The sequence below is a fragment of the Empidonax traillii genome, unplaced genomic scaffold (assembly GCF_003031625.1).
Source record: "Empidonax traillii isolate 1590-97213 ecotype Southwest subspecies unplaced genomic scaffold, ASM303162v1 scaffold44:size1908036, whole genome shotgun sequence".
NCBI lineage: Eukaryota > Metazoa > Chordata > Aves > Passeriformes > Tyrannidae > Empidonax > Empidonax traillii.
In genome coordinates, this window is record NW_020955237.1 from 1,240,009 (window position 1) to 1,264,482 (window position 24,474).

The 24,474-nt window shown below is 36.3% G+C and overlaps 1 protein-coding gene across 1 annotated transcript in view; it reads right to left on the reverse strand.

The window, feature by feature from the left end:
- WDR70 (WD repeat domain 70) overlaps positions 1-24,474 on the reverse strand; it is a 129,729-nt gene that overhangs the window by 100,149 nt on the left and 5,106 nt on the right. Inside the window, exon 5 of the mRNA XM_027878707.1 lies at positions 23,031-23,232. Coding sequence (XP_027734508.1) covers positions 23,031-23,232 — 202 coding nt within the window. The remainder of the gene's footprint in view (positions 1-23,030; positions 23,233-24,474) is intronic.

A 24,474-nucleotide genomic window follows, 5' to 3' on the forward strand; every position in this document is an offset into this window, starting at 1 on the left:
ATCAGATTCAACTGCCACTTCTCTAGTTATTACATTCCCAAGGATAAAGAATGCCTAAAATCCTTTCTTTTCCACACAGAAAAAATGTGTGATGTGTAAGATGCTGTTCTACAGAAATCGGAAAATACAAACATTTTTGGGTTTACACAAAAAAGAAAATATAGTTAATATATTCATGCTGATTTGAATATCCAGATAGTATGAATACTAGAATATTACTGTAAGTCTGAAGAAAATTAATAGGTAGAGTTTGTCCAAAGTGCACCTGCCCTTCCAGGACTTGTTGCTTGGATCTCAGATGTTAAGTTTACACAAACTGATTCTGTTATTTCTAATCACAACTAAAGTTGTTCTGCAAAATTTGTACTGTAATTAAAACTAGAGGAAATAAAACCTTCACAGGGTTTTCATAGAGGCTTTTTTTTTTTTTGATGTTGTTTTTCATTTTAAACCATATCAGAAGACAATGTTTTAATATTTTAAATTTCTCTTTCAGCAGAAACAAAGGAAACAGTCATGATGTTAGCAAATCTCCTAATACTTTTACCAAAACTCCTGATTTCCTGGTTTACATAAGATTAAACATAATAGCTCTGAGAAACAGTGTAGACTAGAAGCTCACAGTTTTTCTCAAAAATGAAAAGTCTTACCTTTAGAACAATTTCCACAAAGGGACACAGCAACTCAGCATCACGTCTGCAGCATGCAGATGTATTTTTTTCAGGGAATGCCAGACATAGTTGACTGTTAAAACTCCTGTGCCTGACAACACACTTCTATTTACTACACCACTGTCAGTAAATACTGTGGATTTCTTTTTTTAACTTGTTCCTTTGGGATCTTCCTTACCCTCAAGCAATACTCAGAAAATATGCCACTAGAAACCAAAGGCTGAATGAAACTAGGTCAGTCTCTCCAAAACCTCTTGAGAAAACTCAGAGACAAAACCAAAAAAAAAAAAACCACAACAAAACACCATGATTCACCTGGTCATGGCCCAACCAGAGAAAGGCAGAATGATGCATTTAAGACTCAAAAAACTCTACTGCTCTGTTTGCAGAGGTGTGTATATCACCAAATGGAAATTAGACTGTATTAGAGAGACGTGCAAGCTACAGGTAATTTTTCACACAGTGGGCCCTTAAACAGGAACTTTTCTGGGTACCAATTTACAGCAAAGATACTTTTTTTTCTTCATGTTTGCATTTGTCCTTAGATTCCATATAAGGGATCCTGCCTTCTTTGAGGGTTTCAAGATCATATGTTGCCCTGGAAGAAAATACAACTTTCCGTATCTTCGTTCTCACTTCTCTCTCGAAACACTGGCTTCCTGGAAACTTGAAAAGACTTCTCATTTGCGAGAGCAAAGCTATGGCACAACGTGGAGAAAAAAATGCAAAACTGCAACTGCTTAAAATAAAAGGTGAGCACTTCTACCTCTCCTGCAAAGAAAGGCTGAGAGACTGGGATTGTTCAGCTGAGAGAAGAGAAGGTTACAAGGAGACATAGCACCTTCCAGTACCTAAAAGGTAAAAAAAAAGTTGGAGGGACTTTTCATAACGGCATGTGAAAGACAAGGAGGAATGGTTTTAAACTGAAAGGTGGCAGGTTTTAGGTTAGATATTAGGAAGAAATTCTCTACTGTGGTGGGGGGGACACTGGAACAGGTTGCCCAGAGAAAGTGTAGATTCTCCATCCCTGGGAGTGTTCAAGTCCAGGTTGGATAGGGCTTTGAGCAACCTGGTCTAGCAGAAGGTGTCCCTGTCCATGGCAGCAGGGTTGAACTAGATGACCATTAAGGTCCCTTCCAACCCAAACCATTCAACGATTCTATGATTCTAGCATATGAAAAAAAACCTTCTGCTGCAAGTGTAAACACTCACAGCCTGCTCTTTTGGGTGTCTGTTCTGGTATATTCCACAGGGAAGATGCTGTCTGTTCATGGGCAGGAACAACGAGGAAGAGGCAAGAGGTACACTTTACAGAGACTTCTCCACTTCTGGTGAAATTGAACAAATTTCACAGAGGTGGTCTGACACTGATAATTGCTGCCTTACTTGAAGACAAGATGGAAAGGCCTGTGGTCCTAAATCGGCAGCAGGAAGTGCTAGTGGAAGTGGAAGGGAGACAACAAACCCTAGCAACAAATGGTGATGGAATTACCTCCATCTATTTAAAAAACTGAAGCAATTCCAACTCTGCTAAAAAGGACTTCCTGCAGAAGACCATTTTTTAATCACCCAAATCCCAGGCCTCCTGGCAATTATGAAAAAAGAACTTTCTATTTTCATGCCTTTTGTTTAAATACCTCATGTTTTCTTTCAAGCTTTTTTCTTTTTTCAAGTTTTTTTTAAAGCCTACTCTCTTCCCACCCAAAATGAGTGTATTGCAGAGAAAAGTCACCCTGCTGTTGGGCAAGGTGGGGAGAGCAGGAGAGTTTGAGATTCACTGAAAGTCTTCCAGCACACAGACTGACATGCTGCAATCTACCTTGTGACCAGATACTACCAGACTTTTATCTTTTCCATTTTCTCCAGCAAGGAGTTCAAAATAATAAGCACAACTAAAAAAGAGTAATCAAAAGTAACAGGAGGTGTTAAAAAGAGAAACGTAAGATCTCCTAATAAAAATGTTCATGCTGTAAACTATGTACAGTACTGAAAGAAAACATTCTTAGATTTTAAGGATAAAAACACGGGTAGAAAACTCATAAACAACCACAACACAAAGGATGGGATTTCTAATACAGCACTTGCCAAAGCAGACAGGTACAACACCACAAGCTCTCCACAGAATCACAGAATTGTAAGGGTTGGAAGGGACCTCTGAAGATTCTCATGTCCAACCTTCTGCCAAGGCAGAGTCACCTAAAGCAGGTGTCACAAGAATGCATTCAGGAGAGTTTGGAATGTCTCCAGAGAGGGAGATTCCATGACCTTCCTGGACAGCCTATAAAGTTTAGACAGACAAAATACTAGAGAGAAAACCTGAATTAAGGAGATAAACCACTATTTATTTTGACCACCACAGGAATCCAGTCCAACTACTGCAATATATTAATATATTATTACAATATATTAATACAAATACCAAAAGGCTTCAAACTCATGCTTATTGTTGCTTGCTAATATCTATATCAAAATGTGTTTGGTTTATGGGTCCAAGTATTCTCTCTAAAACATCACCTAAAACACTTCAGTGGAAAGAAGTTTCACAAGTCTATATAGTTACAAAATTTCACTTGGGAACATTTGCACCACCTCCTTGTACTGGAATTAAGCTCAGACCCACAAACATGCAGTTTTTTCCTTTCTACCTAATGTCCAACTTTGATGTGAAAGTGAAGAAAATTAAGATACTATTTTAGGGATGATGAATAGAGAGAACAGAATCCTGTTCCATTCTTCAATATTGAGTCTGAAAGACTATTTGAAGAAAGATAAAAGGGTGTTGAGGGGAGTATTTCTCAGATCTGGAAGAAAACATACCTCATTCCTCTTTTCAAAGCAGATAAATGTTTTAAGCTTTAAGCACCCAGCTGAATTTTCCATGACAGCAAAGAAAGATGAAGGCAGTAATAAGAGTTCTAATTTATTTTTTCTGTTCTTTTTTAAACTTGTTTTTCAAACAAATACACACTGATGTCATGCTTGGTTCCACAGCCATGCACTAATTAAAAACATATTACCTGTAAAATGGGCAGATTTTTCAAGCCACAATTCTTCATTATTTTCCTCCGCAAATTAAATTAAAAATAGATGTGTAAGGTGTACACTAAGGTTGCAAAAGTGTACACTCAAAAGATGGAGTATGAAAAACCACAGTGTGAGAGATGTGTAAGATGATGTTCTACAGAAACAGAAAAATATAAGCATTTTTGGGTTTACAGGAGTGTATTATCCACAAACTTCCATACAGAAGGAAGTGTACAGATTTGAAAGGACATTTCAACAACTTTTAATTTCCGCCCTTTTAGGTGTTGGAACTGACAGATGTATTCTCATTCAAACTTGCATGTTATTAAACTCATCGTGGCCCAGATTCATATAATCTGAGTTTCTGAATGTGACATATCTAAATATGGAAAACACTTAATTCAGACTTCCTATACAGCCTTCAAAAATAAGCAGATAACTCAAGAAGAATCAGAGTACCAAAAAAAAAAAATCATTTGGAGACCTCTCCTCTTCATGAATTATTCAGGGAAGTGCAAGGCAACTAAATTCCTAACATAGGTGTCTTGATTACATTGAATGAATCAGGGCCTATGTATCTGTATTATCTAAATTTCTGGTCTGAAAAAGATAAAGGAAAATATTCTGGAAAATATGCAAACACTGGTATGAATTATTTTGGCTGATATTTCCATGAAACACCCACAATATCTGTTGCTCATGGAAAAACACAGATAAATCATAACTACATGACAAATGCAAAAAACATTCAAAATTAACAGAAATTCTGGAAGGGCCCTACAAAATGCTATTGTTCCCAGTTATACTCTAATTTGGGTAACAGTTAAAACAGCACAGAATTTATGTCTCGGGTTTCAAGTACAGTAAGATTAAGAAGACGTTATTCTTTCCTTTACTCAACTAAAAGGTATTGCTCCAGTATGCATTCAAGAACTAAGGAAATGCTTATAGTAAATGAGCTTCCTTTTGAATGCCTACAGAAAGTAAATTTGACTATTCAATATGGAAATGGCACTATGGCTAGCTTCTCTCAACATCATCTAATTCACAGACTCATGAAATTTTTTTCTTATGATCTGCAACAGAGTGTTTTGTCAGGTTCAACCAGCAAGGGAAAAGACCTTAGATTAAATCTTTATTCCAGCACATGACTGCCGAAAAATAATAAATTTTTAATGTTATTTTAAATCAGATACAACATATTTATTAGAGGATGGGTCAAATGGTAATTCAGAGACTGTGCCCTGACACAATAGGTAAATGCAATTAATTCTCCTCTTCCCCTTCATGCCACTTGCTGGTACATCTCTTCCTGAAAGGACTTCAAAGGCTTACCAGGGTACAAAAGGTATTACAAGTAGAGTCTCAGCATGTTTGCAAGTATCTTCTTTAGATATAAACATCATACTTGTAAAGTACAGCAAAAAGCCTGCCTGATCTATCTCCTGGGAGACAGTTTTAGATAGATTTCAGGAGGTTACTATTTTTCATCTAGATTCTAAAATCTCATTCGGATGGTTTCTAAATTTGTAACAAGTCCTTGATTTATGAAGTCATAGTTTATATTAATATTTATGACCTGGGAATTCTTCTCACAATATATACCAGAGCAATTCTCTTGAGCCTCTTCTAAAACAAGTTGTAGTCATTGATAAAACTGATTTAAATCTACAATTGCCTGGAGTCCTTCAAGTTTTCTCTGCACTTTCTGGGAGACTGATTTACTTAAGCTGAGCACTCTGGTGATACTTCAGATATGCTACATTCTGCTCACATAACCACCTACCTATTTCATTTTTACCTTCTCTGTTTCAAATGTGTATAAATATAAATACTTCATATTTGCTGAAATGGTATGCATAATTATACATACCACCAAAATGCACCCATGTTCAGCCAAGGCATAGTTTTATCATAGTAAAAAAAATACAAAAAATTACTACTACGTGTCGCATAAAGAATGAAAAAAAAAACTCTAGCATTTCCAGTCACACATATATTTTTTAAGGGTTTTTTTTTAGAGTTGAATAGAGTATTTTGTTTTTAAAGTAATGGAACATGTCCATTTACTCTGAAACAGTAAAACAGTTCACATAATCACCGATCAGTTGACAATGAGGAGAAATAAAACAAGTTCTGAAAGCTCTAATCTGCCTGGTAGGTATCCAAACAATAGCTTAATTATAAAAACAGAAAGGACAAATAATTGTGACCTTTCAACTCTTTGGAGCTGAAGTGCCAAATGCCTGGTGCAGATGCCAACAGGGCCTCACTTATGCATACATATATTTTACATTCAGCTCGGGAAGAATTTTGCACCACACATTCCACGTGGGATTTCTAACACAGGGAATATGCCCTAAAAGACAGCCATGAAATAATCCAAAACTAAAACAAAGGATGAACGACCAGACTGAACTTCACATTCGTTAATATGGAACACTTTTCAGCCTGCTATCCAGTTCACTTAAGTGTTTACATTAAACTTGCTCTAAAACACATTTTATCTAAACTACACAGACGCTTTATCATTATCACCATTTGGCAAACTTTAGGGGGGAAAAAAGCATGAAGTTCTTTCACCTGACTCACCAAGAGAAAACATAACACTTAGATGTTTTTCACTGCTTGAAATAGCTTTACTGTTCACTAGATTTAACTTCTGTTTTAAAATAAAAGTATTTATGAAGTATCTTCGAATTTCGAAACTATACATGTACAAGCTTAAACTTTTATTTCAAAAAAATATTCCTCCTCTCTATATATTTAAAAAGTCAGTGATACTACTAAGCCTTTGTAATTCGTGCAGCAAAAACCAATTGTAGTTTTTTGCAAGCTTCATAAGCAGTAGAATTAAGTCCATCAGCAGAACACTCAAGATTTTAATTCTGGACTCATCAAAACTAAAAAAGCCAATGCAATCAACAGATGTTCAATATTTGGCACTGCTGTCTAAAACAGACATGGAGATTACTACAACTGAAATAAAATGCATTTTTCCTCTTGTTGTAAAAGAGCCTGATGCTCATTATAAGACTTCTGGTGAACACGTTAGCATAGAATTTCATAAGCATCAAGATGATTCAAAGAAGAACCTCCATAGCAGTGTAACAGCAAACTCTTTAGTGAGCCATCTCTTTTAAATTATACATGCTTTAATGACCAAAATTAAAACAATACACCATTGGTGTTGACCAATCCTTGACCTTTGACAATTTATTTCATTCCTGCATACCTCAGTTTCTTCATCTGAAAAAATGTGAATAAATAATATCTCAAGGAATCTGCTATAAGGCTTTATTCAGCAATGCTGGTGAAGTTCTTCAAATTCCTCAGGGATCCTGCTCTTAGCAAACACACTACAGTCAGCAAATCTAAACGATCACAGCTCTAGGAAGAGAGATGTCCAAAGCCTGTACTTTTCAACAGTTCTTCAACTGTTATTGTAAAACATGTTCACTCAAATGTTTACTGCAGGATCTTGAGAGGCACAAATTTATGTATGCATACCATCCCACTCAGTGAAAATGACTTCAGCTGTTTACAAACTTACTGAATAATTAGAATAAGGAATTAAAAGTAAGTGTGTCAGTGTGAGCTACTCATGCAAAGAAGATCTGCAACTCCAGAGTGAAGGTAGGGGGGGTGAGGGTTAAAAATTACAGCATGTCTAAGTTACTGCAGGAAGGAAGGACAATTTCCTATGTAGCTTCCACAGATGGTTCCAATTCTATTACTGTTTCGATTACTAATTCTCCCATGCCACCCATAAATTACCTTCAAAACATTAACATTTAAGCTTTCTTATAGAGCACAATTTTATGTAATGTGACATGAGAATAAATTGCTAAGTGACTTTAACTATGCATCTGGAAAGAGGAAAAGATACACTTTTATTGTACATGCTTCAGGTCCATGCTTGGAAGAAACACACCTTTCTCCATGCTTCACTCAGGTATAATCCTTTACCTAAAGCTTATGTCAGGAGAATATAGTGCATTATGGCCAGATGATGTATCTCAGATTGCTAAAATTGTTGTGGTGCCCAGTAACACCACAAGTAATTTTCAAAATGTTCAAGGCAAATACTAAGCACTAGGTTAAAAACTGTAACCAGTGTGAATATCCTGGTTTTATTTGTAATCATAAATCAAATCATTGTAACTGTTCATAAAAATTATGCTTGTTTTCTACATATTTATATGGTATGCCTTACCATAGTACCTATATATGTCAAGATCCCTTCAGCATACTCTGTCAAAAATACTGATTTTTATACATGTAATGTAGTCTGAAAATACCAAATGATTACAATTAAACCTGACAGGACACACAACTAAACAGAGAGCCATTGATTTCTACAAAGCAATCAAACTATAATTATTCAGTATTGCTCAATTCTGGGTTACACAGGAAAAGAACAAAGACCTCAACACATCTTCCAGTGGAATGATGCCCAAGCCAAATCCAATACTTATTATAGTCATTCCTCAAGGAGCCTGAGGATAAGAGTATATAGAAGCAATGCCTTCACTTTTTAACCCAGACTAAGATAAAGATCCTCTCTCTTGACAATAGACAACATTCTAGCTCTGTGCATGGAAAAAGAATGCAAAAACTCAATCACACCTTACTGCAATGCCTCATTTCACAGACTTCTACTGACATTATGCTAAGACCTCCCATATTTTCATTGCTGCATAACAGTTGGAAAATGTAGATTAGACACAACCTATGACATCTTTTCTTACTCAACAATCTTCTTCATCTTCACAAGGAGCTGATGCAGATACTCTACACTAAAGACTACTTGAGTTACAAGAAAAACCTTGCTTCACAAACTAAGTTTGGATTACATGAGTCAAATGAAGACACTATTGATCGTGCACTTAAAAACTCATTAATTCATCCTAACTAAGTTAATAACAACATCCATCTTCAACTTGGTCACAGAAGACAGTCAACAACATAATTTTAGCTCATCCCAATCCGGAACAAGGATGAAAATTTCAGATATTCAGATGAAACTCTACAATTACTTTCTCTGCAGGATCAGGAAAGAAAAGCACAGCCCACAGACATAAAGAACTACAGATTTCAGATGACATATCTGCTATGAAATTTTCAACAGGACAACTGCTTGTGTACTTGTATGTCTTAAATGGGATAAGATGTCCCATCTTGCAGGTGTACTAAAATGACACAATCATAAGTATGGTAGGTTCGTGCATTCAGAGCCACTCAGATTTTACCAAGACAGAAACCGCTATTAATGCCTGTTACTTATATAGAATCATCCAATAGTTTGAGTTGGAAGGGACATTTAAAGGTCATCTATTCCAACCCCCCTACATTGAGCAGGAATATATTCAACTAGATCAGGTTGCTCAGAGCCCCATCCAACCTGGCCTTGAATTTCATTTCCAGGGATGGGGCATCTACCATATTTCTGGGTAAGCTGTTCCAGTGTTTTGCCACTCTCCATGTAAAAAACTTATTCCTTATAGCTAATCTAATCAGCCCTCATTCAGCTCAAAGCCATTACCCCTTGTTCTATAACTACAGATCCTGCTAATAGGTTTACCTCCATCTTTGTTGTGTGGCTTCTTAGGTACTGGAAGGCTGCAATAAGGTCTCCCCGGAGCCTTCTTTTCCCCAGGCCCCAGTACTCTCACCCTTTCCTGTGCTGGGGACCCCATGTGGGTTCTTACCAGAGTAGAGCAGAGGGGCAGAATCCCCTTCCCTGACCTGCTGCTGCTCATACTGCTTTGGATGCAGCCCAGGACCCAGTTGGTTTTCTGGGCTGCAAGCACTTATTGCTGGGTTGTGTCCAGCTTCTCATTCACGAGAACCCCCAAACCCTTCTTAGCAGAGGGGAGGACTCTTCCATTCTCCAGACTTTTGTACCCTAGGGATGTAAAACCAAACAAAAAAAAAACACAATAGAAAAAAAAAAAAAGCTTTGCGTCTAATGCTTATGTTACAAGTGTAATTTTGCTATCATCGAGTCTGAAAACAGACCCATGGCATTCCATACCTCCTGGCTGACTGATTGGATTGGTAGAGTTCCTAGGGAATGCATGATTCCATAACTACTGTTTCCATTAAAAAAGTAATCTAAAAAAAAAGAAAAATCCTCCAGCAGTTCTTTCCCTGTAATAAGCAAGTCCAAGTCCTATTCTATCAAAAGAGAAACAAAAGTACAAAATAAGCCAAAAATGTGCGTGAGAGAAGCAGAGAGCTTATAAACACTTACTGGTTTTCCACAGGAAAGGATGAAGTGGTGGGAAGGAACATATGACCCATAAAATAATCAGAATCAAATGCAGTCCAAGATTTTTTGCTCAGATTTGTTCGAATTCCTTGCTATGGACATTTTCCAGACAACTAATAAGGAAGCCAAAACAAGGATTCCCAATTTTGCATAGTTTGCTGTGCTTGGGCAGAATTTAACTCCTGTTTCTGGAATTCATTCTGTAAGCCCAAATTCTTCACATTAACCTCATGTTTGACATGCCCCTTGAACGTGTGATCCATGAAATGACATGGTTTATTTCTGAAACTAATGCTATCTCATATAACACCTACTGCTGTCCTATACTTGACTGTTTCCCAGGCCTCTTCAGAATTTACATTTCACCTCTTGGAAGCCATACAAAATGGACAGTAAATAGGCTTACAAAACAGAATGTTTTGCCTAGTTTTTCAATGCCATTATTCTGTTTACAGAAAAAAATGCAAAGTGCAAAATACGGATCACTTGAAGGCATTTTTCCTAACACACTTTTAATGTTTATCTGGCCTTCATTTCAGATGAAGCGCCATACACTTCAGGTACTCTGAATCCTCATTTCATTTGGTTATTCCAATTAATATCCAGTCTGAGACAGCAAAAATGGACCTCTGGGTAGAGAATGATGGCAACCTTGTCTTCAGGTCCTCTCATGAGATCCTGATAGACCATTACAGATAGGGAGAAACTCCCTTCAAAAATCAATTATTTCAGAAATGACTGAGTAGGGTAATCTATTAAAATGGAAAAACCTTTAAAACAGGAAAATCCTGACACTTGGTAAGTTGTTGTTCCTACCTGAGAACCACTTGCCCTTGGAATTTCAATGTAATACAGAATTAAGAAAATGGAGAAAGCAAAAGAATCCTGCTTTTGAAACATAATCATCAGTTTGACACAAAAATTATTCAAACCCGTACAAGTTATTCATGCGTTCTGAAATCCTCACGGTCACTATGATACTGAACAAGTCCAGTTGCATGGACCACAGGTAAGGGAACAAGCTAGAAAGAGTGAGCAGATGCATATAAATAGATTTTGCAGCTGGTTGTGGGTATCAAGGGCTTAGAATATCTATTAATACTGACAGGGACAGGGCAAATACAAATTACATATCAAAATTTTGCACAATAAAGGGAGTGGGAGAGTACTGGCTAGGAAACTGGAATTTTTCATAAGGTTACGTATTTGCTCCAAGATGTTAATCACTGTTCAAGTGTTTACAAACTTGCACTTAAAGAACTGAAATAACCCATAACCTATAATGTGAACTGCGTGCAATTTAACCTATCCACCCCAAAGGATGGAAGGCCTGAGATGACCTTCTCAGAACTTGTAATTACAACAAGGTATGGTATGTTAAGCCTAACATTTACACAGTAAGTCCTCGAGGTAGAAGTGCCAAGCTGAGAGATTATTGTCCGTGTGCCTCAGAGCTTCTCCTGCATGCCTTTTCAGCAAAAAAAATGGCACTGAGTGAAGTCAGGAACTGTACTGCCAGGGACTGCCATGCTGTGTTTTCAAAAACCCTACAAAATCTAAAGCTGTGTTGTTTTCTTTGACAAAAGATGAGTTATGACATATTAAAGATAAGTTAAATATTACTTATTCCAAATACAAACATTCTGCACATGTGTTTGGAGTCTCATATCAACTTCTGACCTGCAAGACATATCTCCTAATACAGAAAGCCTAAACACACCAACAATCTCTCTAAGATGATCTGTGTCTCAATCACTCCTGATTTCATTTTCTTTATCTGTAAGAACTTCAACATCTACAAACAGTAAACCAAAACCAGTTATTAGGAACTTCTGCTCAATTTGGTTCTGAAAACGAGCCAACTACACTAGTGGTTATGTAACCACAGGAGAAAACACAGCATAAAGATATTTTCTCACCTATATATGACTTAGGTTTAAAATGCTCCAAAAATATTATATCACTAAGTAATGTTTCAAAAAGGTGGACAAAAAGGAACTGCCAAGGTTGACTCCAGGAAAAAAAAAAAATCTTCTTACTATACTGGAAAGCAAGGAGGTTTGATAAACACATAAGCACTAGAAGGAAACCTGAATCTCTGCCATCCAAAATTTTCAGTATGTTTGTCTCTCCATAGCTTTCAGTATGGAAACTTTCTATACCTGAGAGTATTACTCAGAGTAATATCAACTCTTCTTCAGACACCCATCCCACAAGATGCAGCCAGAGAAGTTAGGTAATTTCTATGATATTCTCCCACCCGCTCAAACTTGGTTGCAGAGTCCATCATGAGGCTACTCCCTAAAAGTATCAGACAGAGTTGCAGCTTCCATTAGTTCCTACACTCTAAGACAATTCTCAAGAGGTAAACTAATGTAAATTGCCTTAAATTACAGAGTTAAACTACAGCTGACAACTATTATATTTTTTACAGGATAGGACTAGTTTTCATAACTATCATGTGATTTGAGCAGATGCTCATTTAAAACAGTATTATAAATAGCATAGTTATAACTAATTTTTAGATTTAGTGACATTCATTTTACTCAGGGGAGTTAATATTTTTGCTGAAAATGCACTGAATTATTTTACTACTGCTCATTCTAAATTAAAACACTGATTGCAGTTTCTTATTTGGACTATACCCCTTTGAGAAATCACAGAAAACTACTGTCAGGCCCATCTCATAAATTCACTGTCTATTCAGCGTATCATAATTGCCTTCCATAAGAAAAACATTTTACGGACAGTAACTGGACTAAGCCTAGTACTATTTACACCACTAATTTAGAAATTATTGAAGAGATCTGCCTTGTCAAATGCAGTCGTCAAATGCAGAAACTTGCCTTATTACTCTACTACTTACAGGCTTGCATAGTCACAATATAAATATAAACATCTGTTATTTTAAAAATCTATTTTTGAGAGATTCCTTTAGAGAAAGGAGAGGAATACAGCAGAGTCACCAGAGATAGGGATACAAGCAGGAAGGGGACAGAAAATATCAACAGAATGCTCGACCCCTACAGGAAGAACTAGCAATTATGACAGTACGGGCTGTCACGGGCTAAAAAAAAAAAACAAACCAACAACAAAAAAAAGCCCCAAAACAACTGGCTGTCCTCACCAATGCTAGATAAGGCAGCATTTAATCACAGAACAGATGAAAAACTCTGAAGGACTCTGCAAAATGAAATGTAATAACTGCCAAGTTAAAACAAATTAAGTTATTATTATACCGTTGACAGACAAGAAATCCATGTCAGAATTTTTAAACTATTTTCTAGTGAGATATACTGCGAGGTTTACCCAGTTATTTCTAGAACTTAAATTTGGATGATCCACTTTTAATCATTCAAAAATTATCACAGTCTGATATGTGACCCAACATTTTACCTTGTATGCCTGCACACCCATGAACATCATCCAAACAAGACAGCATTTTTAAACATGATGAAAAGTGAATGTATAAAAAAATACAAGAGCGATATAAAAAGAACAACTAGTAATGGGAGAAATTTAATATTTTCCACAGGAAAACTTATTGGAGATAAAAGAATTTTTTTAAGATGGTCTTAAAGCACCTAAAATGGCAAAGAATGCTCATAAAGACCAAGGCTTAACTCCAAAAACCAAGAAAGGGTTGTCTTTAGAAGGATTCAGTATTCTGTCACAATGGTCTTATAAAACAGGTATGTGCAGTTTGTAGATGCTGACGATGATTAAGCTAGTTATTTTTTCTTCTGAATTTCTATTTCTGACATTTTGGTACCCAGTAGAAAAGGCAGTGAATGTACTTAAAGAAGGAATGTCACTGAGAAATATCTTTATTGTTGTATTTAAGACAACAAGAGCAGTTACTTCATGACATTAGCTTTGCAAGAGACATACACTGACTATTCATACTGAAAAAAGTTACAAATCTGATAGCACTGAAGGCCAGCTGATGCCCCTAGATGTGGTTATAGAATGATATATAACTTTGCTTTCTTTGTAGAGTGCAGCACACTCCAAGACACCCTAAGTAACAGGTTGATTAGAAAAGGGCAGAAAAACATCTATAAAACCATACGATGCATGAAACTTATAAGATTATTGACTTGAGAAAGAAACAGTAATTCTAGGAGCTATGACTCTTCTCAATTCATATTTCAAGTGAAGTCTAGCAAGCTCTTAACAGATATATGTTAATTGAAACACTGAAAGATTCTACTTTGAAAATTGTGCACTAAAATTCGAAATGGTTGTAGAATTTTTTCAAGTGCCATAATACTTGCCATTCAGATGCAGTTCAAAAGTTTAAGAATTATTAACTCTTTTCCCCTTCTGCTCAGAATATTCCCAATATGAAGAATGAGACTTCATCTCTTCCAAGAAATTACACATAATTCTTGAAAACCAATGCTGATATGCCTTTTCAACTGAACCATCTGCACCAGCCATCACATTTCTGCATAATTTATTTTTTGAATGAAATCTTATCTTCTAATTCCTAAAAAAATAGTAGTAGCAGTTCAATCCTATCAACACAGCATTTTTACAAAATTTGCTTTCTGCCTGCAATATTGTGTAGCTGTCACAACATTCACAAACAACATTTAACTCAACCTGTATTAGGCATAAAGGCAGGCTTCAATATAGGCTCAGAGATGTAGGTTCAGTAACATGCAGAGAATATATCACCTGGTTTTGGTACCTGTCTTCTGGACACAACGACTAACAGCAAATAAGGACATCATTTATATGCATTCCTTTCTGGTATTTCAAAATAGGAAGAACTACACTGAGGGCTCAAGGAGGCTTGAAGTCCCTCTCATTTGATTCCCAACAAAATGCCGAGTCAGCAGACATTGCAGCAGAAACATACTTACAGACCCCTTTTTAGTGTGCTTGCATTTGTCCTGTCACAAGGCTGTTTGCTCTGAAACTCCAGAAATTTAGAAACAAAGTATTTCCAACATTTTTATTTCAACAATTCATATTAATCAGAACTCTATTTTCTGCTTTCATTCCAGACATGATTTGAATTAATTGAATACTGTAACTCTTCAAAACCATTTTTTATCCATGACAAAAGTTTTGATCCTATGTAGAAAAGTAAGTTCCTACTTTCTATAGCTGTTCCAGAATTCATTTCCTGCATTCATACTCATTATTACATAAAAGATAACCTCTGGGGCTTCTGTACTGCACTGAGTTCAACCCTGATTTAAGACTTTGTGTTTCACCCCTTGACAATGCTCACTACAATGAATTCCACACATCCAAATAATCCAAACCAAAACCCTGACATAGCGCTGTTTACTCTTAAAACTCGTTCCAAGATAGGTGCTAAAGAGGGCTGCAGAAACTATGCAAGACATCCAGAAGTTCCATGAAGGTTGCTAGGGATCTGCGACGTTTTCACTGCCCTCTTGTGCAATTTTGGGGAAAGAAATTTTAAAAAAAAAAGTGTATTGATGTTAGCTGGCAGTACTAGGGTTAAGGTGAATCAAAGAAACAGGAAAGTTTTAAGTCGAAAATTGACTGCATCTCATGTGGACAAACTCAAACTTGAAATTCATCCAGGTAAGTCAGGTAATAACTGCCATGCAGACACAGCAGCAGAGAATGAACCCGAGTTCATGACACAACTATTTATTAGCTATTTGCATTAAGCCCTGTTTTAGAAAACAGAACAGAGAGCTCCCTATCCCTACTGCAAAGGTCTTATCTGAACTATTTCTTTTGTATTGGGAGATAAAGGTTACATAATGTATCACCTTTATGCTATTCTTGCACATTATGTTTATGATACGAAAGTAACTTTTGCTTAACAAAGTAATGTTTTACTTGAAAACCAAATGCTATGTCTAAGTCACCTGACTTTTTAGACTACATTAAGGTTCTCAGATGCAAGATCCTAGAAGAAAACTGAAAAAGAAGTCTTTATCTTATCTGTCATTAAGAAGTACTTTGAGACATTTCAAAAGTTTTTCTACAAAATCAATACATATAAAACTGATAATGTTCTAAATTAGAATAAAATACTTGTAGTAGCATAAAGGAGTAAATAGTTTACAAAAAGCAACAAGTGCACTCCCTAGATTCTAACTAAGAGCTTTAAACACATTTCCAAAGCCTCAGAACTGGAGCATGAAAGGCTGTGGTTAATAAAAAAAGTCATATGAATGATTCTTTATGATTATTCAGTTCCTCTGGAGAAAGTAATTATTTTGGTTTATGAAATGAAAGCAGAAAAAATTCTTAACATATTCCCACAACATCTGGTCATATGAACATTTATCAATCTTTAGTTATAATGCGTCAAATAAACATTTACAAGTAGTACACAAGGTAATGTAGCAAAATACTTCTCAAGATGCTAATAATTTGAAAATAATTTTAGTAGGTTTTAAAATATAAAGAAAAAGGATAATCAGGAGTAATGGAAGGAAGTTCAGTATGATTGTTGTGTGATCTGGATACTGTTAGCATCAAGTATGTATAGTCCCTGTACACTGCTAAGTGCCCACCTGCAAATAAGAAATGCCATTGCAGCAGTTGTAAAACAATGTATGTGGTAGTCTCACATTCATAAAAATCCAAAGCCATCTTTTAAACAAACAGCAGACATTGCTAGAGTCAAGAAAATTGCTCTCCAAGGATTCCATTGGAGCAGTCTCCAGTTCCAACAGTTTAACATAAATCACTTCTTCATTGAAAACCCTGTGAAGACTTGTTTTAGAGAGGAAGTGTAACTGCCTGTCACTTACACTCTTCCTTCAAATACAACCCTTTTAAATTATTTATTCCTCCCCATCATGAATATTTCAAATACTTGTTATCATCCACTTCATTTTCCCTTGATTCAAGCAAGGGTTTCTGTACCTGTATTACTCATTATTCTGCTTGGAGCATAAAAAACTTTTCAGAAAGATACTTCTCACATGCCAGATAGCAGATTCTCATTTTATCTCCCATTTATGTTTATCACAGTGATGCCAACAAGGTCAAATACAGTGTGAGCATTGCTGTAAACTTCCTTGCCAATTTTAAAAATATTTTATATATTCTAATATTGATAGAAACAATATGCTATTTGTGCTTCTTTTTAAAAGTATATTGGAAATTAGTTGCAACTGCCAAAAGAAGCATCACATAAAGATGTAGTCACTACTTTCTCTTGCCTGCAAGCTTTTTAGGTTCTCAAAGAATAAATTAATTTCAGTATCTTCAACTCCAAATATCCCAACTTCTACTAGGAGTAACAAAAGTAATATTTAGTATTCAATTTTCATACACCATTGCATAAACAGAATTTTCTAACATTTCAACTTCCATTATTCTTGTTAAATAACACTATATCAAAAGTATGGTCTTGTAACTGAGATGCACATGCAGAATATGTCCTTAGAAAGACTTATATTTTACTGTTTTTCTTAAGACGTAGGTCACAGAACTGTTCAGACTCAAGGCTACCCATTCCTCAAACATATGTGGAAGTAAAAAAAAAAAAAAAAAATCAAGTTCTACATCCCCCCCCGCTAAGGACAGTAGAGGACCTCAGCTTCCACAAAATCTTCTGACTATAAATAAATCAAGGGTCGCGTGACGATCCCATGTACCGCGTGTGGGAGGTTTGTAGTCAAAGGCCCTGAGGTGAAGAACCTTTTCTTTCACTCTTAACAGTTCCCTCTTCAAACACAGAAGTGATACCAGCAGCTCCTAAAGAAGCTGGCTCCACCAGCTTCAGATTAACCTGATAAAGGGTCTCTAAAGGAGATGATGAAAATAAAAACAGGACATAAAACCACTGAAGTTAGTTAAAAAGGGTACTAGTAGCAATAATTATGTTCTATATCACATTTTACTTAACATTGCTAAAGTCACATCTAATTTTTAAGTACCTCGCAGTTAACAAATATAGGCCTATTAATATTCCCACAAAATATTTCTAGAAACAATCTCACAGGGCTAAATATCTATCTGTGGAGGAAAAATTCTAAAACTTCTCATATTCTGTCATATTACAAATTAATTAAAATCAATATTATCTACCAAAAAGGCATGGTGTGATTCACAGCAGAGAAGGTTTGGCCTTGTGCAGAATCAAAAAATAGACATTTTTGCAAGTACATTCATTTTCTGTAGGAACAACTGGTAATCACAAACTCAGGGGCACCATGTTGAAGAGAAGATGAGCAAATACCCCATGCCTTTTTTTTTTATCAAAGACAAACATTTCCTAAGGGAATTACCCTGTTAGCTTGGAGTGCCCCTGGTGGTGCAGTGGTTAAGCCGTGGCACCACCAATGCCGAGACCCGGGTTCGATTCCCAGTTAGGACATTCCCCGGGCAGATGGAGCTCGTTAGCCCTGTAAGGCAATCCATCTACGTCCTGAGGACCTCGCTGCCACCGTCCAAGCTCGCTTGGCCCCGGCAGATGAACCTCAGGATTAAAGGGTGGGCTCAGTTCCGCGCACACTGTGTCTCACCTAAAATATCCAATGCGCAGGCTGGAAGGTGTAAAGACCTTCCCCCGTTCTTCGTTCGCAAAGACTGGCCATTATTTATATATTTTACCCTGTTAGCTCCCTCTTCATATGATGCTCTCAGTTTCTTATGTTAAGCATTCCTTCCATTCCAGTTTCTGTTTGATTGTCTTACATTGTTAGACTGAGCTTCATTATACAAATTTTAGGGGGCACATTTTGTTTTCTTTTGATTTTTGTGAAGCTTGCAAATCCATTCTTACTCACTTTCAAAACATTCTTTCTCACTCTTTGCAATAGTGGTAATTACATCAATAATCCACAACTTGTTTCAAGTTTAATACAAAGAAAATACATTTATCTGATTTTTATTGTCAAGATCTAGGAACACAGTATGCACACATATGACAAAAGCATTTTCTTTTTGGTTATACAGGAAGGTGACAAATTAAAATCAATGGTAATTTTTCATCAATTTTCAATGCCTAGAAATGGTTAAAAAATAGTGCCTCTCATCCTCAAACCCTCACTTTTCTGTCTCTATTGCACACACAAAAATTGCTTTGTTCAGCTTACTACACTTCTCTTTAGCCAAGATGAAACATGACTGGGTAAATAAGATTCAGCAGTTACCAGGACAGACAGTCCTCAGCCTAAATGTTAAAAATCCTTAGGATGACTAAAAATTCCCCTAAAATTTATTTATTTTTATAACACCATGATTTTTAGCCCGGTTTCATAGCCAAATTCTAATTGGAGCAATTACAGCCTACTTAAATTCGCCATCTAAATCAGCAGGAAATGGCTGTCTTCCATTCCGAACAAATGAATATTACTGGTATATCCTGTTAAACTTCTGCAAAAAAAAATAAAAATATCTCAAAACAATTCTAAAACCTAGAATACAGCTATGCTATCATTCTGGAAACATGCCAAATCAAGAGTACAGCCTTGGGCCTTGAGGACGCCCAAGGCTGTACTTGTTTCAGGGACATAATTACGACATGATTAGTATCCCTTTGGTGCTGCAGGGCGAAACAGTTCTCCGTTCCAAAGGAGACTCAACTATAACTCAGTTCCAGATAGAAGGTAAATCCTTACCAATCCATCTGGCAAATCATTCAGTCACCTATGTACCTGTTGCTTCAAGTCAAGAAAAGTGTCACAAGATACTAACAGTGCGTTAAGTTTTATGAAAGACCCCAGAACATTTTCTAATCACATGTAGAAGACAGCATCAACACATACACTCTCTCTTACTACAGTCTTTTAATAGGTGCCATCCATTCCCTTGAAAAATGTTCATGTCTGAGATTTAAAGCTGTCCACCTATCAACACTGACAGTACTACTTTTGCTAGTCTTTGACCTCCTCCAGCCAGATTTTGATGGCACAAATACCAGACAGATTCCCACTGCATCTCTGCAGGGCAAAAAACTGGCAAAGACTACTGTATCTTCCAGCCTCAAAATTCAACAAATTAAATAGTGCTCTCATTAAGAATCTGCTCTCTGTAAAATAAGCTGTTTTCTCTTCTAAAGATTTTTTCCAAGTATTCCAGAAAGGCTTATTTCTCAGGATAGAAACCAAACCTGTAAAGCTTCACACTACAGAAGACGCTCTTCCCCCTCTAAGCTTACAACACATGAAAAACTGACACTGATGATCCAAACATGTTTTTACACCACTAGAAGAGAAACTACTACATGAAACAACTGATCACAATAGCCAGCTTCTTATTTTCCTCACTCCTCAAATTAATGTAAGCTTCCTATGTAAAAAGGAATGCTACAACAAGACGAAAATATCAGGGGGAATTAATATTAACTATACCTCTTGTACCTATAACAAAAATGTATAATAATCAAAAAATATCAGTGCTGATTCAAAACATTCAGCAAATAACTGCTGTTTCCCATAAAAAGACCAATAAGATACAAAAAATTCCCATCAAAGGTAATAACCACCAGCTACTCCTTCCACCACGTTTATTCTGTAAAATATCTAATGTGAGCTGCGCAGTCCTGGGCCAATCCTGGGCTCAAAAGTTGCCAGCCTCAGAGCAACCCAACTTGACAGATATGCCTATTGACATATCTGTAATAAAAAAGCAAACCCAACTGAACAAGGAATAGTGAAAACCAAAATGTTCCTATAATAAAAAACACGTCTAAAATCCGGCTTGAGATATAGAGGCAAGCTATCAGGGTGAAACCAATATTTTGATGTATTTTATCTGTTATACAAACCTCATGAGACTTCAGACTACAAATCACACACTGTAATACTGGCAAGTGTTGGAGAAAAAACCTATTCCTTCAGGATCAAAAACATTGATATTTGTGTTTTCAAGAAATTACTTCAGCAGCAAAATATGCTAACAAAAGAGAGACAGTCTCACACTACATCTGGGTGGGGGGAAAAATATTCAGCTTTCAGTTTCTCCTGTCTCAGTTCTGCACCCATATACCAACAACAGCCTGAGGTACAAGCAAAAAAAAGGAATCACAGAGTTCTCGTAACTGCAACACCTGCCTTCCCTGGGGCTCACAAGATCATCCTATGATCACCAATCGATCAACAGGAAATCAGGAAAGCACAGCTGCTTCCTGATTCCCTTCACAGGAAAGAAAATAACTGAGTTCATGAGCAGCAGTAAGGGAAGGCTCTAGACCCCAAAGGCCTCAGGCATTCACACTGACACAAAATCTTCCCTGTTATAAATTAACTGTTTAGACTGAAAACCCACAAGTCTCATATTTCTGCTGCTCTGCTTACTCTCAACCAAATCCATTCTAGACTGTTTTGTAACTATTGTCTTAAGTTCAGACAAACTTAAATCACACCAGACTGCAAGTTACCTTTCTGTCTGAAACTTTTCAGTAGGGTCTTTTAACTCTGCTCCCAAATAACCACTTCATCAAGCTAGTTGTAGCATTATTCAAATACATATAAATAAAAAATAAACACCAGTGTCTTATTAGAAATTAAAACAGCCAAATCAGCAAAGTGACTACTGAGGAAGACAGGTTAAAGTAAAACAAGCTATTTGTGAACGTTGCTTTGGCTTCAGCATTCTGGAGAAGATGACAGAAAAGAGTGACTTCAGTCATGATACACAACTGAAATTCACTGAGTCTATGACAACTAAAAAGTAAGAGAATTACTGACACAGATTAGTAGTAAGCCATAAGTCATCTTGGGGTTTATGTCACCCTCAAGGGAAGTTTGGGCTTTATCTCCAGTTTATCTCCAGTTGAACAAGTCATACGTGGGGTACAGAGGAGAACACAGGAATACAGGACTAAAATGTACAGTTTGATAATTAAAGAAATCCATAGGCAACAGTGAATCAAGTGGACCAGACATAATAATGTAAATCCCTAAGGCACAAGAATTTCCATCATCACTTATCCTCTGCAGGGAAATGAAGAAAAAGAAAACTTAGTGATCGCATAAGTTTAGGCTCGCTCTAATAAAAATCACTTATCTCACTGCCTAAGAAATTCATCTTGTTCATTTTAATTGAGCACTCTAAACTTCAGTTTTGAAGTTCAGAAAATTCAAACTAAACGATATCATACAAAAAGAACAAACAGAGTGCCCAGTAAAAACTAAAGAGAAATTGAAAGGAAAGCCTTGAGACACCTGAAAATGTGGAGCTTTTTTATGAGTAACAGGACATACAGGTCATTTTCTGCTACCCTGGGACTCAAAATAGCATAAGTAAGGCTCTTTTTACAGGACTTCTATCACTGTTGCTACACATGGAAACCATCAAACAAAATCCAGTGCCACAAAATACTCAATCCAGACAGTTTTGAAGAACAAACATCCAACTATTAATCTCTTCACAGAATTGTAAAGGTTGGAAGAGACCTTCAAGATAATCCAGTCCAACCATCAACTCAGCACTGCCACTGTAACCCTTAAACCACTAAACCACATCACCCAGAACCAGATCCAGATGCCTTTTAACTGGAGAAAAGATATGCTAAGTATCTGTGGTACCAAAATTAGGCTGTTACAGGGTTTCTTGATTTCAATATAGACAGAAAAATCTATATTCTTTTTACCAAATAGGTCTGGCTCTTATTTAGAAAAAAAACAAACCAAAATACACAAAAATAAACAACAAACAAACAAAAAGGGGAAAAAAAAGGGGGGTAGAACAGGAAAAAAATCCCTTGGTTATGATAGTTCATTTTTTCAAAGCAGTTCTGGTATAGAACTGTTTCAAGCCCACCTCTGCCTCCTCTTTCTTCTCAAAAATTCTATATATGCTTTGGGAAATAAACCATCTAAAATACTAATATGAAATATTTACCTCATTCTTTCATAACACAAAATCAAAGAATTAAACAATATATATAGTAATTGATAATGAATTTCACATGTGTATTTTTGTTTTCAGTCCTAGTATTTTTAAATGAAAACAACCATTTGCATTTGATGAAGAATCATTAGAAAAAACAGAAAACCTGCATTTCAAACAAGTCACACTTCACCTGGAAATTCCATCATAAAGGAAGAGAACAAAAAAATCAGTCTACTGAAAGCATTTAAAAAGAGGAACAGATTGCTTACATTATCTTCCTCCTCTGTATCATCATTGTCATTATCGTCATCACTATCCTTGAACCCAGGTGGAAGTGGTGGCCCAATGAACTCATCATCATCATCATCATCAGTATCCTCAGCTGCACCTTTAGCAGAACCCTGGGATTGCATGGAAGGACCAGTTAACTCTTCATTTGAGCTGTCCTCACTTTCACTACTGGCTGTCTGTCTGCAAGAAAAATTTAAAACATTACTATTTCAAAAACATGGTCACTTCCACAGCAATTTTCAGATAAAAGACGTTGGGCACTCTTATAAATCTACAGACACCAAAATTAGCAGTAAAACGTACATTACATTTTATTAACCATCATCTCAAAAGTACAAACAAAGCTTTGAGAAAAGAATATCATAGTGACAGTTCAAAAAACTGAAGAAAATTAAAAAAGTTAAATGGATTGTAAAAGCAACAGTACTACACCATTATTATGGATTTCAATAGTAATTAGAAACCAACAAAATATATTGTTATAGAGCAATTTCAAGATTCTGTTTCAAGCTGCAGCTTGTACAGATGCTCTGCACCTCTGTTGTCTGCGTGGAAAACAAAACAGTAACTGCCCAGGTTCACACCCAGAGTGAGAACACAAAGTGTGGCACTTGCTTTAAAATGCTGGTAAAGAATAACAGGATACCAGGCACTCTCAAACAAAGTCTAGACTCTTCAAGTTACATCAAATTTTCATTTTGATGTTGTCCAAATCGGTTGGGTGAACACATTACTTTTGGCATTGGGAAATTTCTGAAAAATTGAGTTATTTAGTCCATGTTCATGCGGTCTATTCAAGGTAGCTGCGCCCCCTCTGCTGGCAGCTCCAAGAAACGCCACTCGAATCCACAGAAAGTCTCAAAGGAATTAGCAGAAAATAGTCTTTCGACTACAAAAAAGTGTATCATCATAGTGATACTTTGCAGTACAAACCATTTGTTCCTTTCATAATAATTGAGATAGACTCCCAAGCCAATTCTTTCAATTTGATCTTATATTTTCAGAGTTTTTAAGTGAGCAGACCGCAAAACACTCTTATTTTTCTCTTCTCCTTGTTAAACTACAGAGGTATTACTTTGGGGTTTTTTTAAAAGAAGTTTAGGTTATCACTTAAAAACTGTAATAAAAACATGAAAGTTTTAGAACATAATAAAGGATTAAGAAATTGTGACATCCCCATTCTGCCCCCAACACCAACTGCACACTAAACTGATACTAACTACAAATTTTTGTGTTGGACAAGCAACTAAAACTCTATTTTAGGAATAATTCAAAAAAATCTAAACCCAACACAATTTAGGTCCTCAGATGTTACAGAGAAGAGGCAGGTTTGATGCCTGAAAGCTTTTTTAAGTTTCCCAACTATATTTATGAGCATAACAAAGTAAATTAGCTCTTCATACTAACTTGCTTTTGCATAGT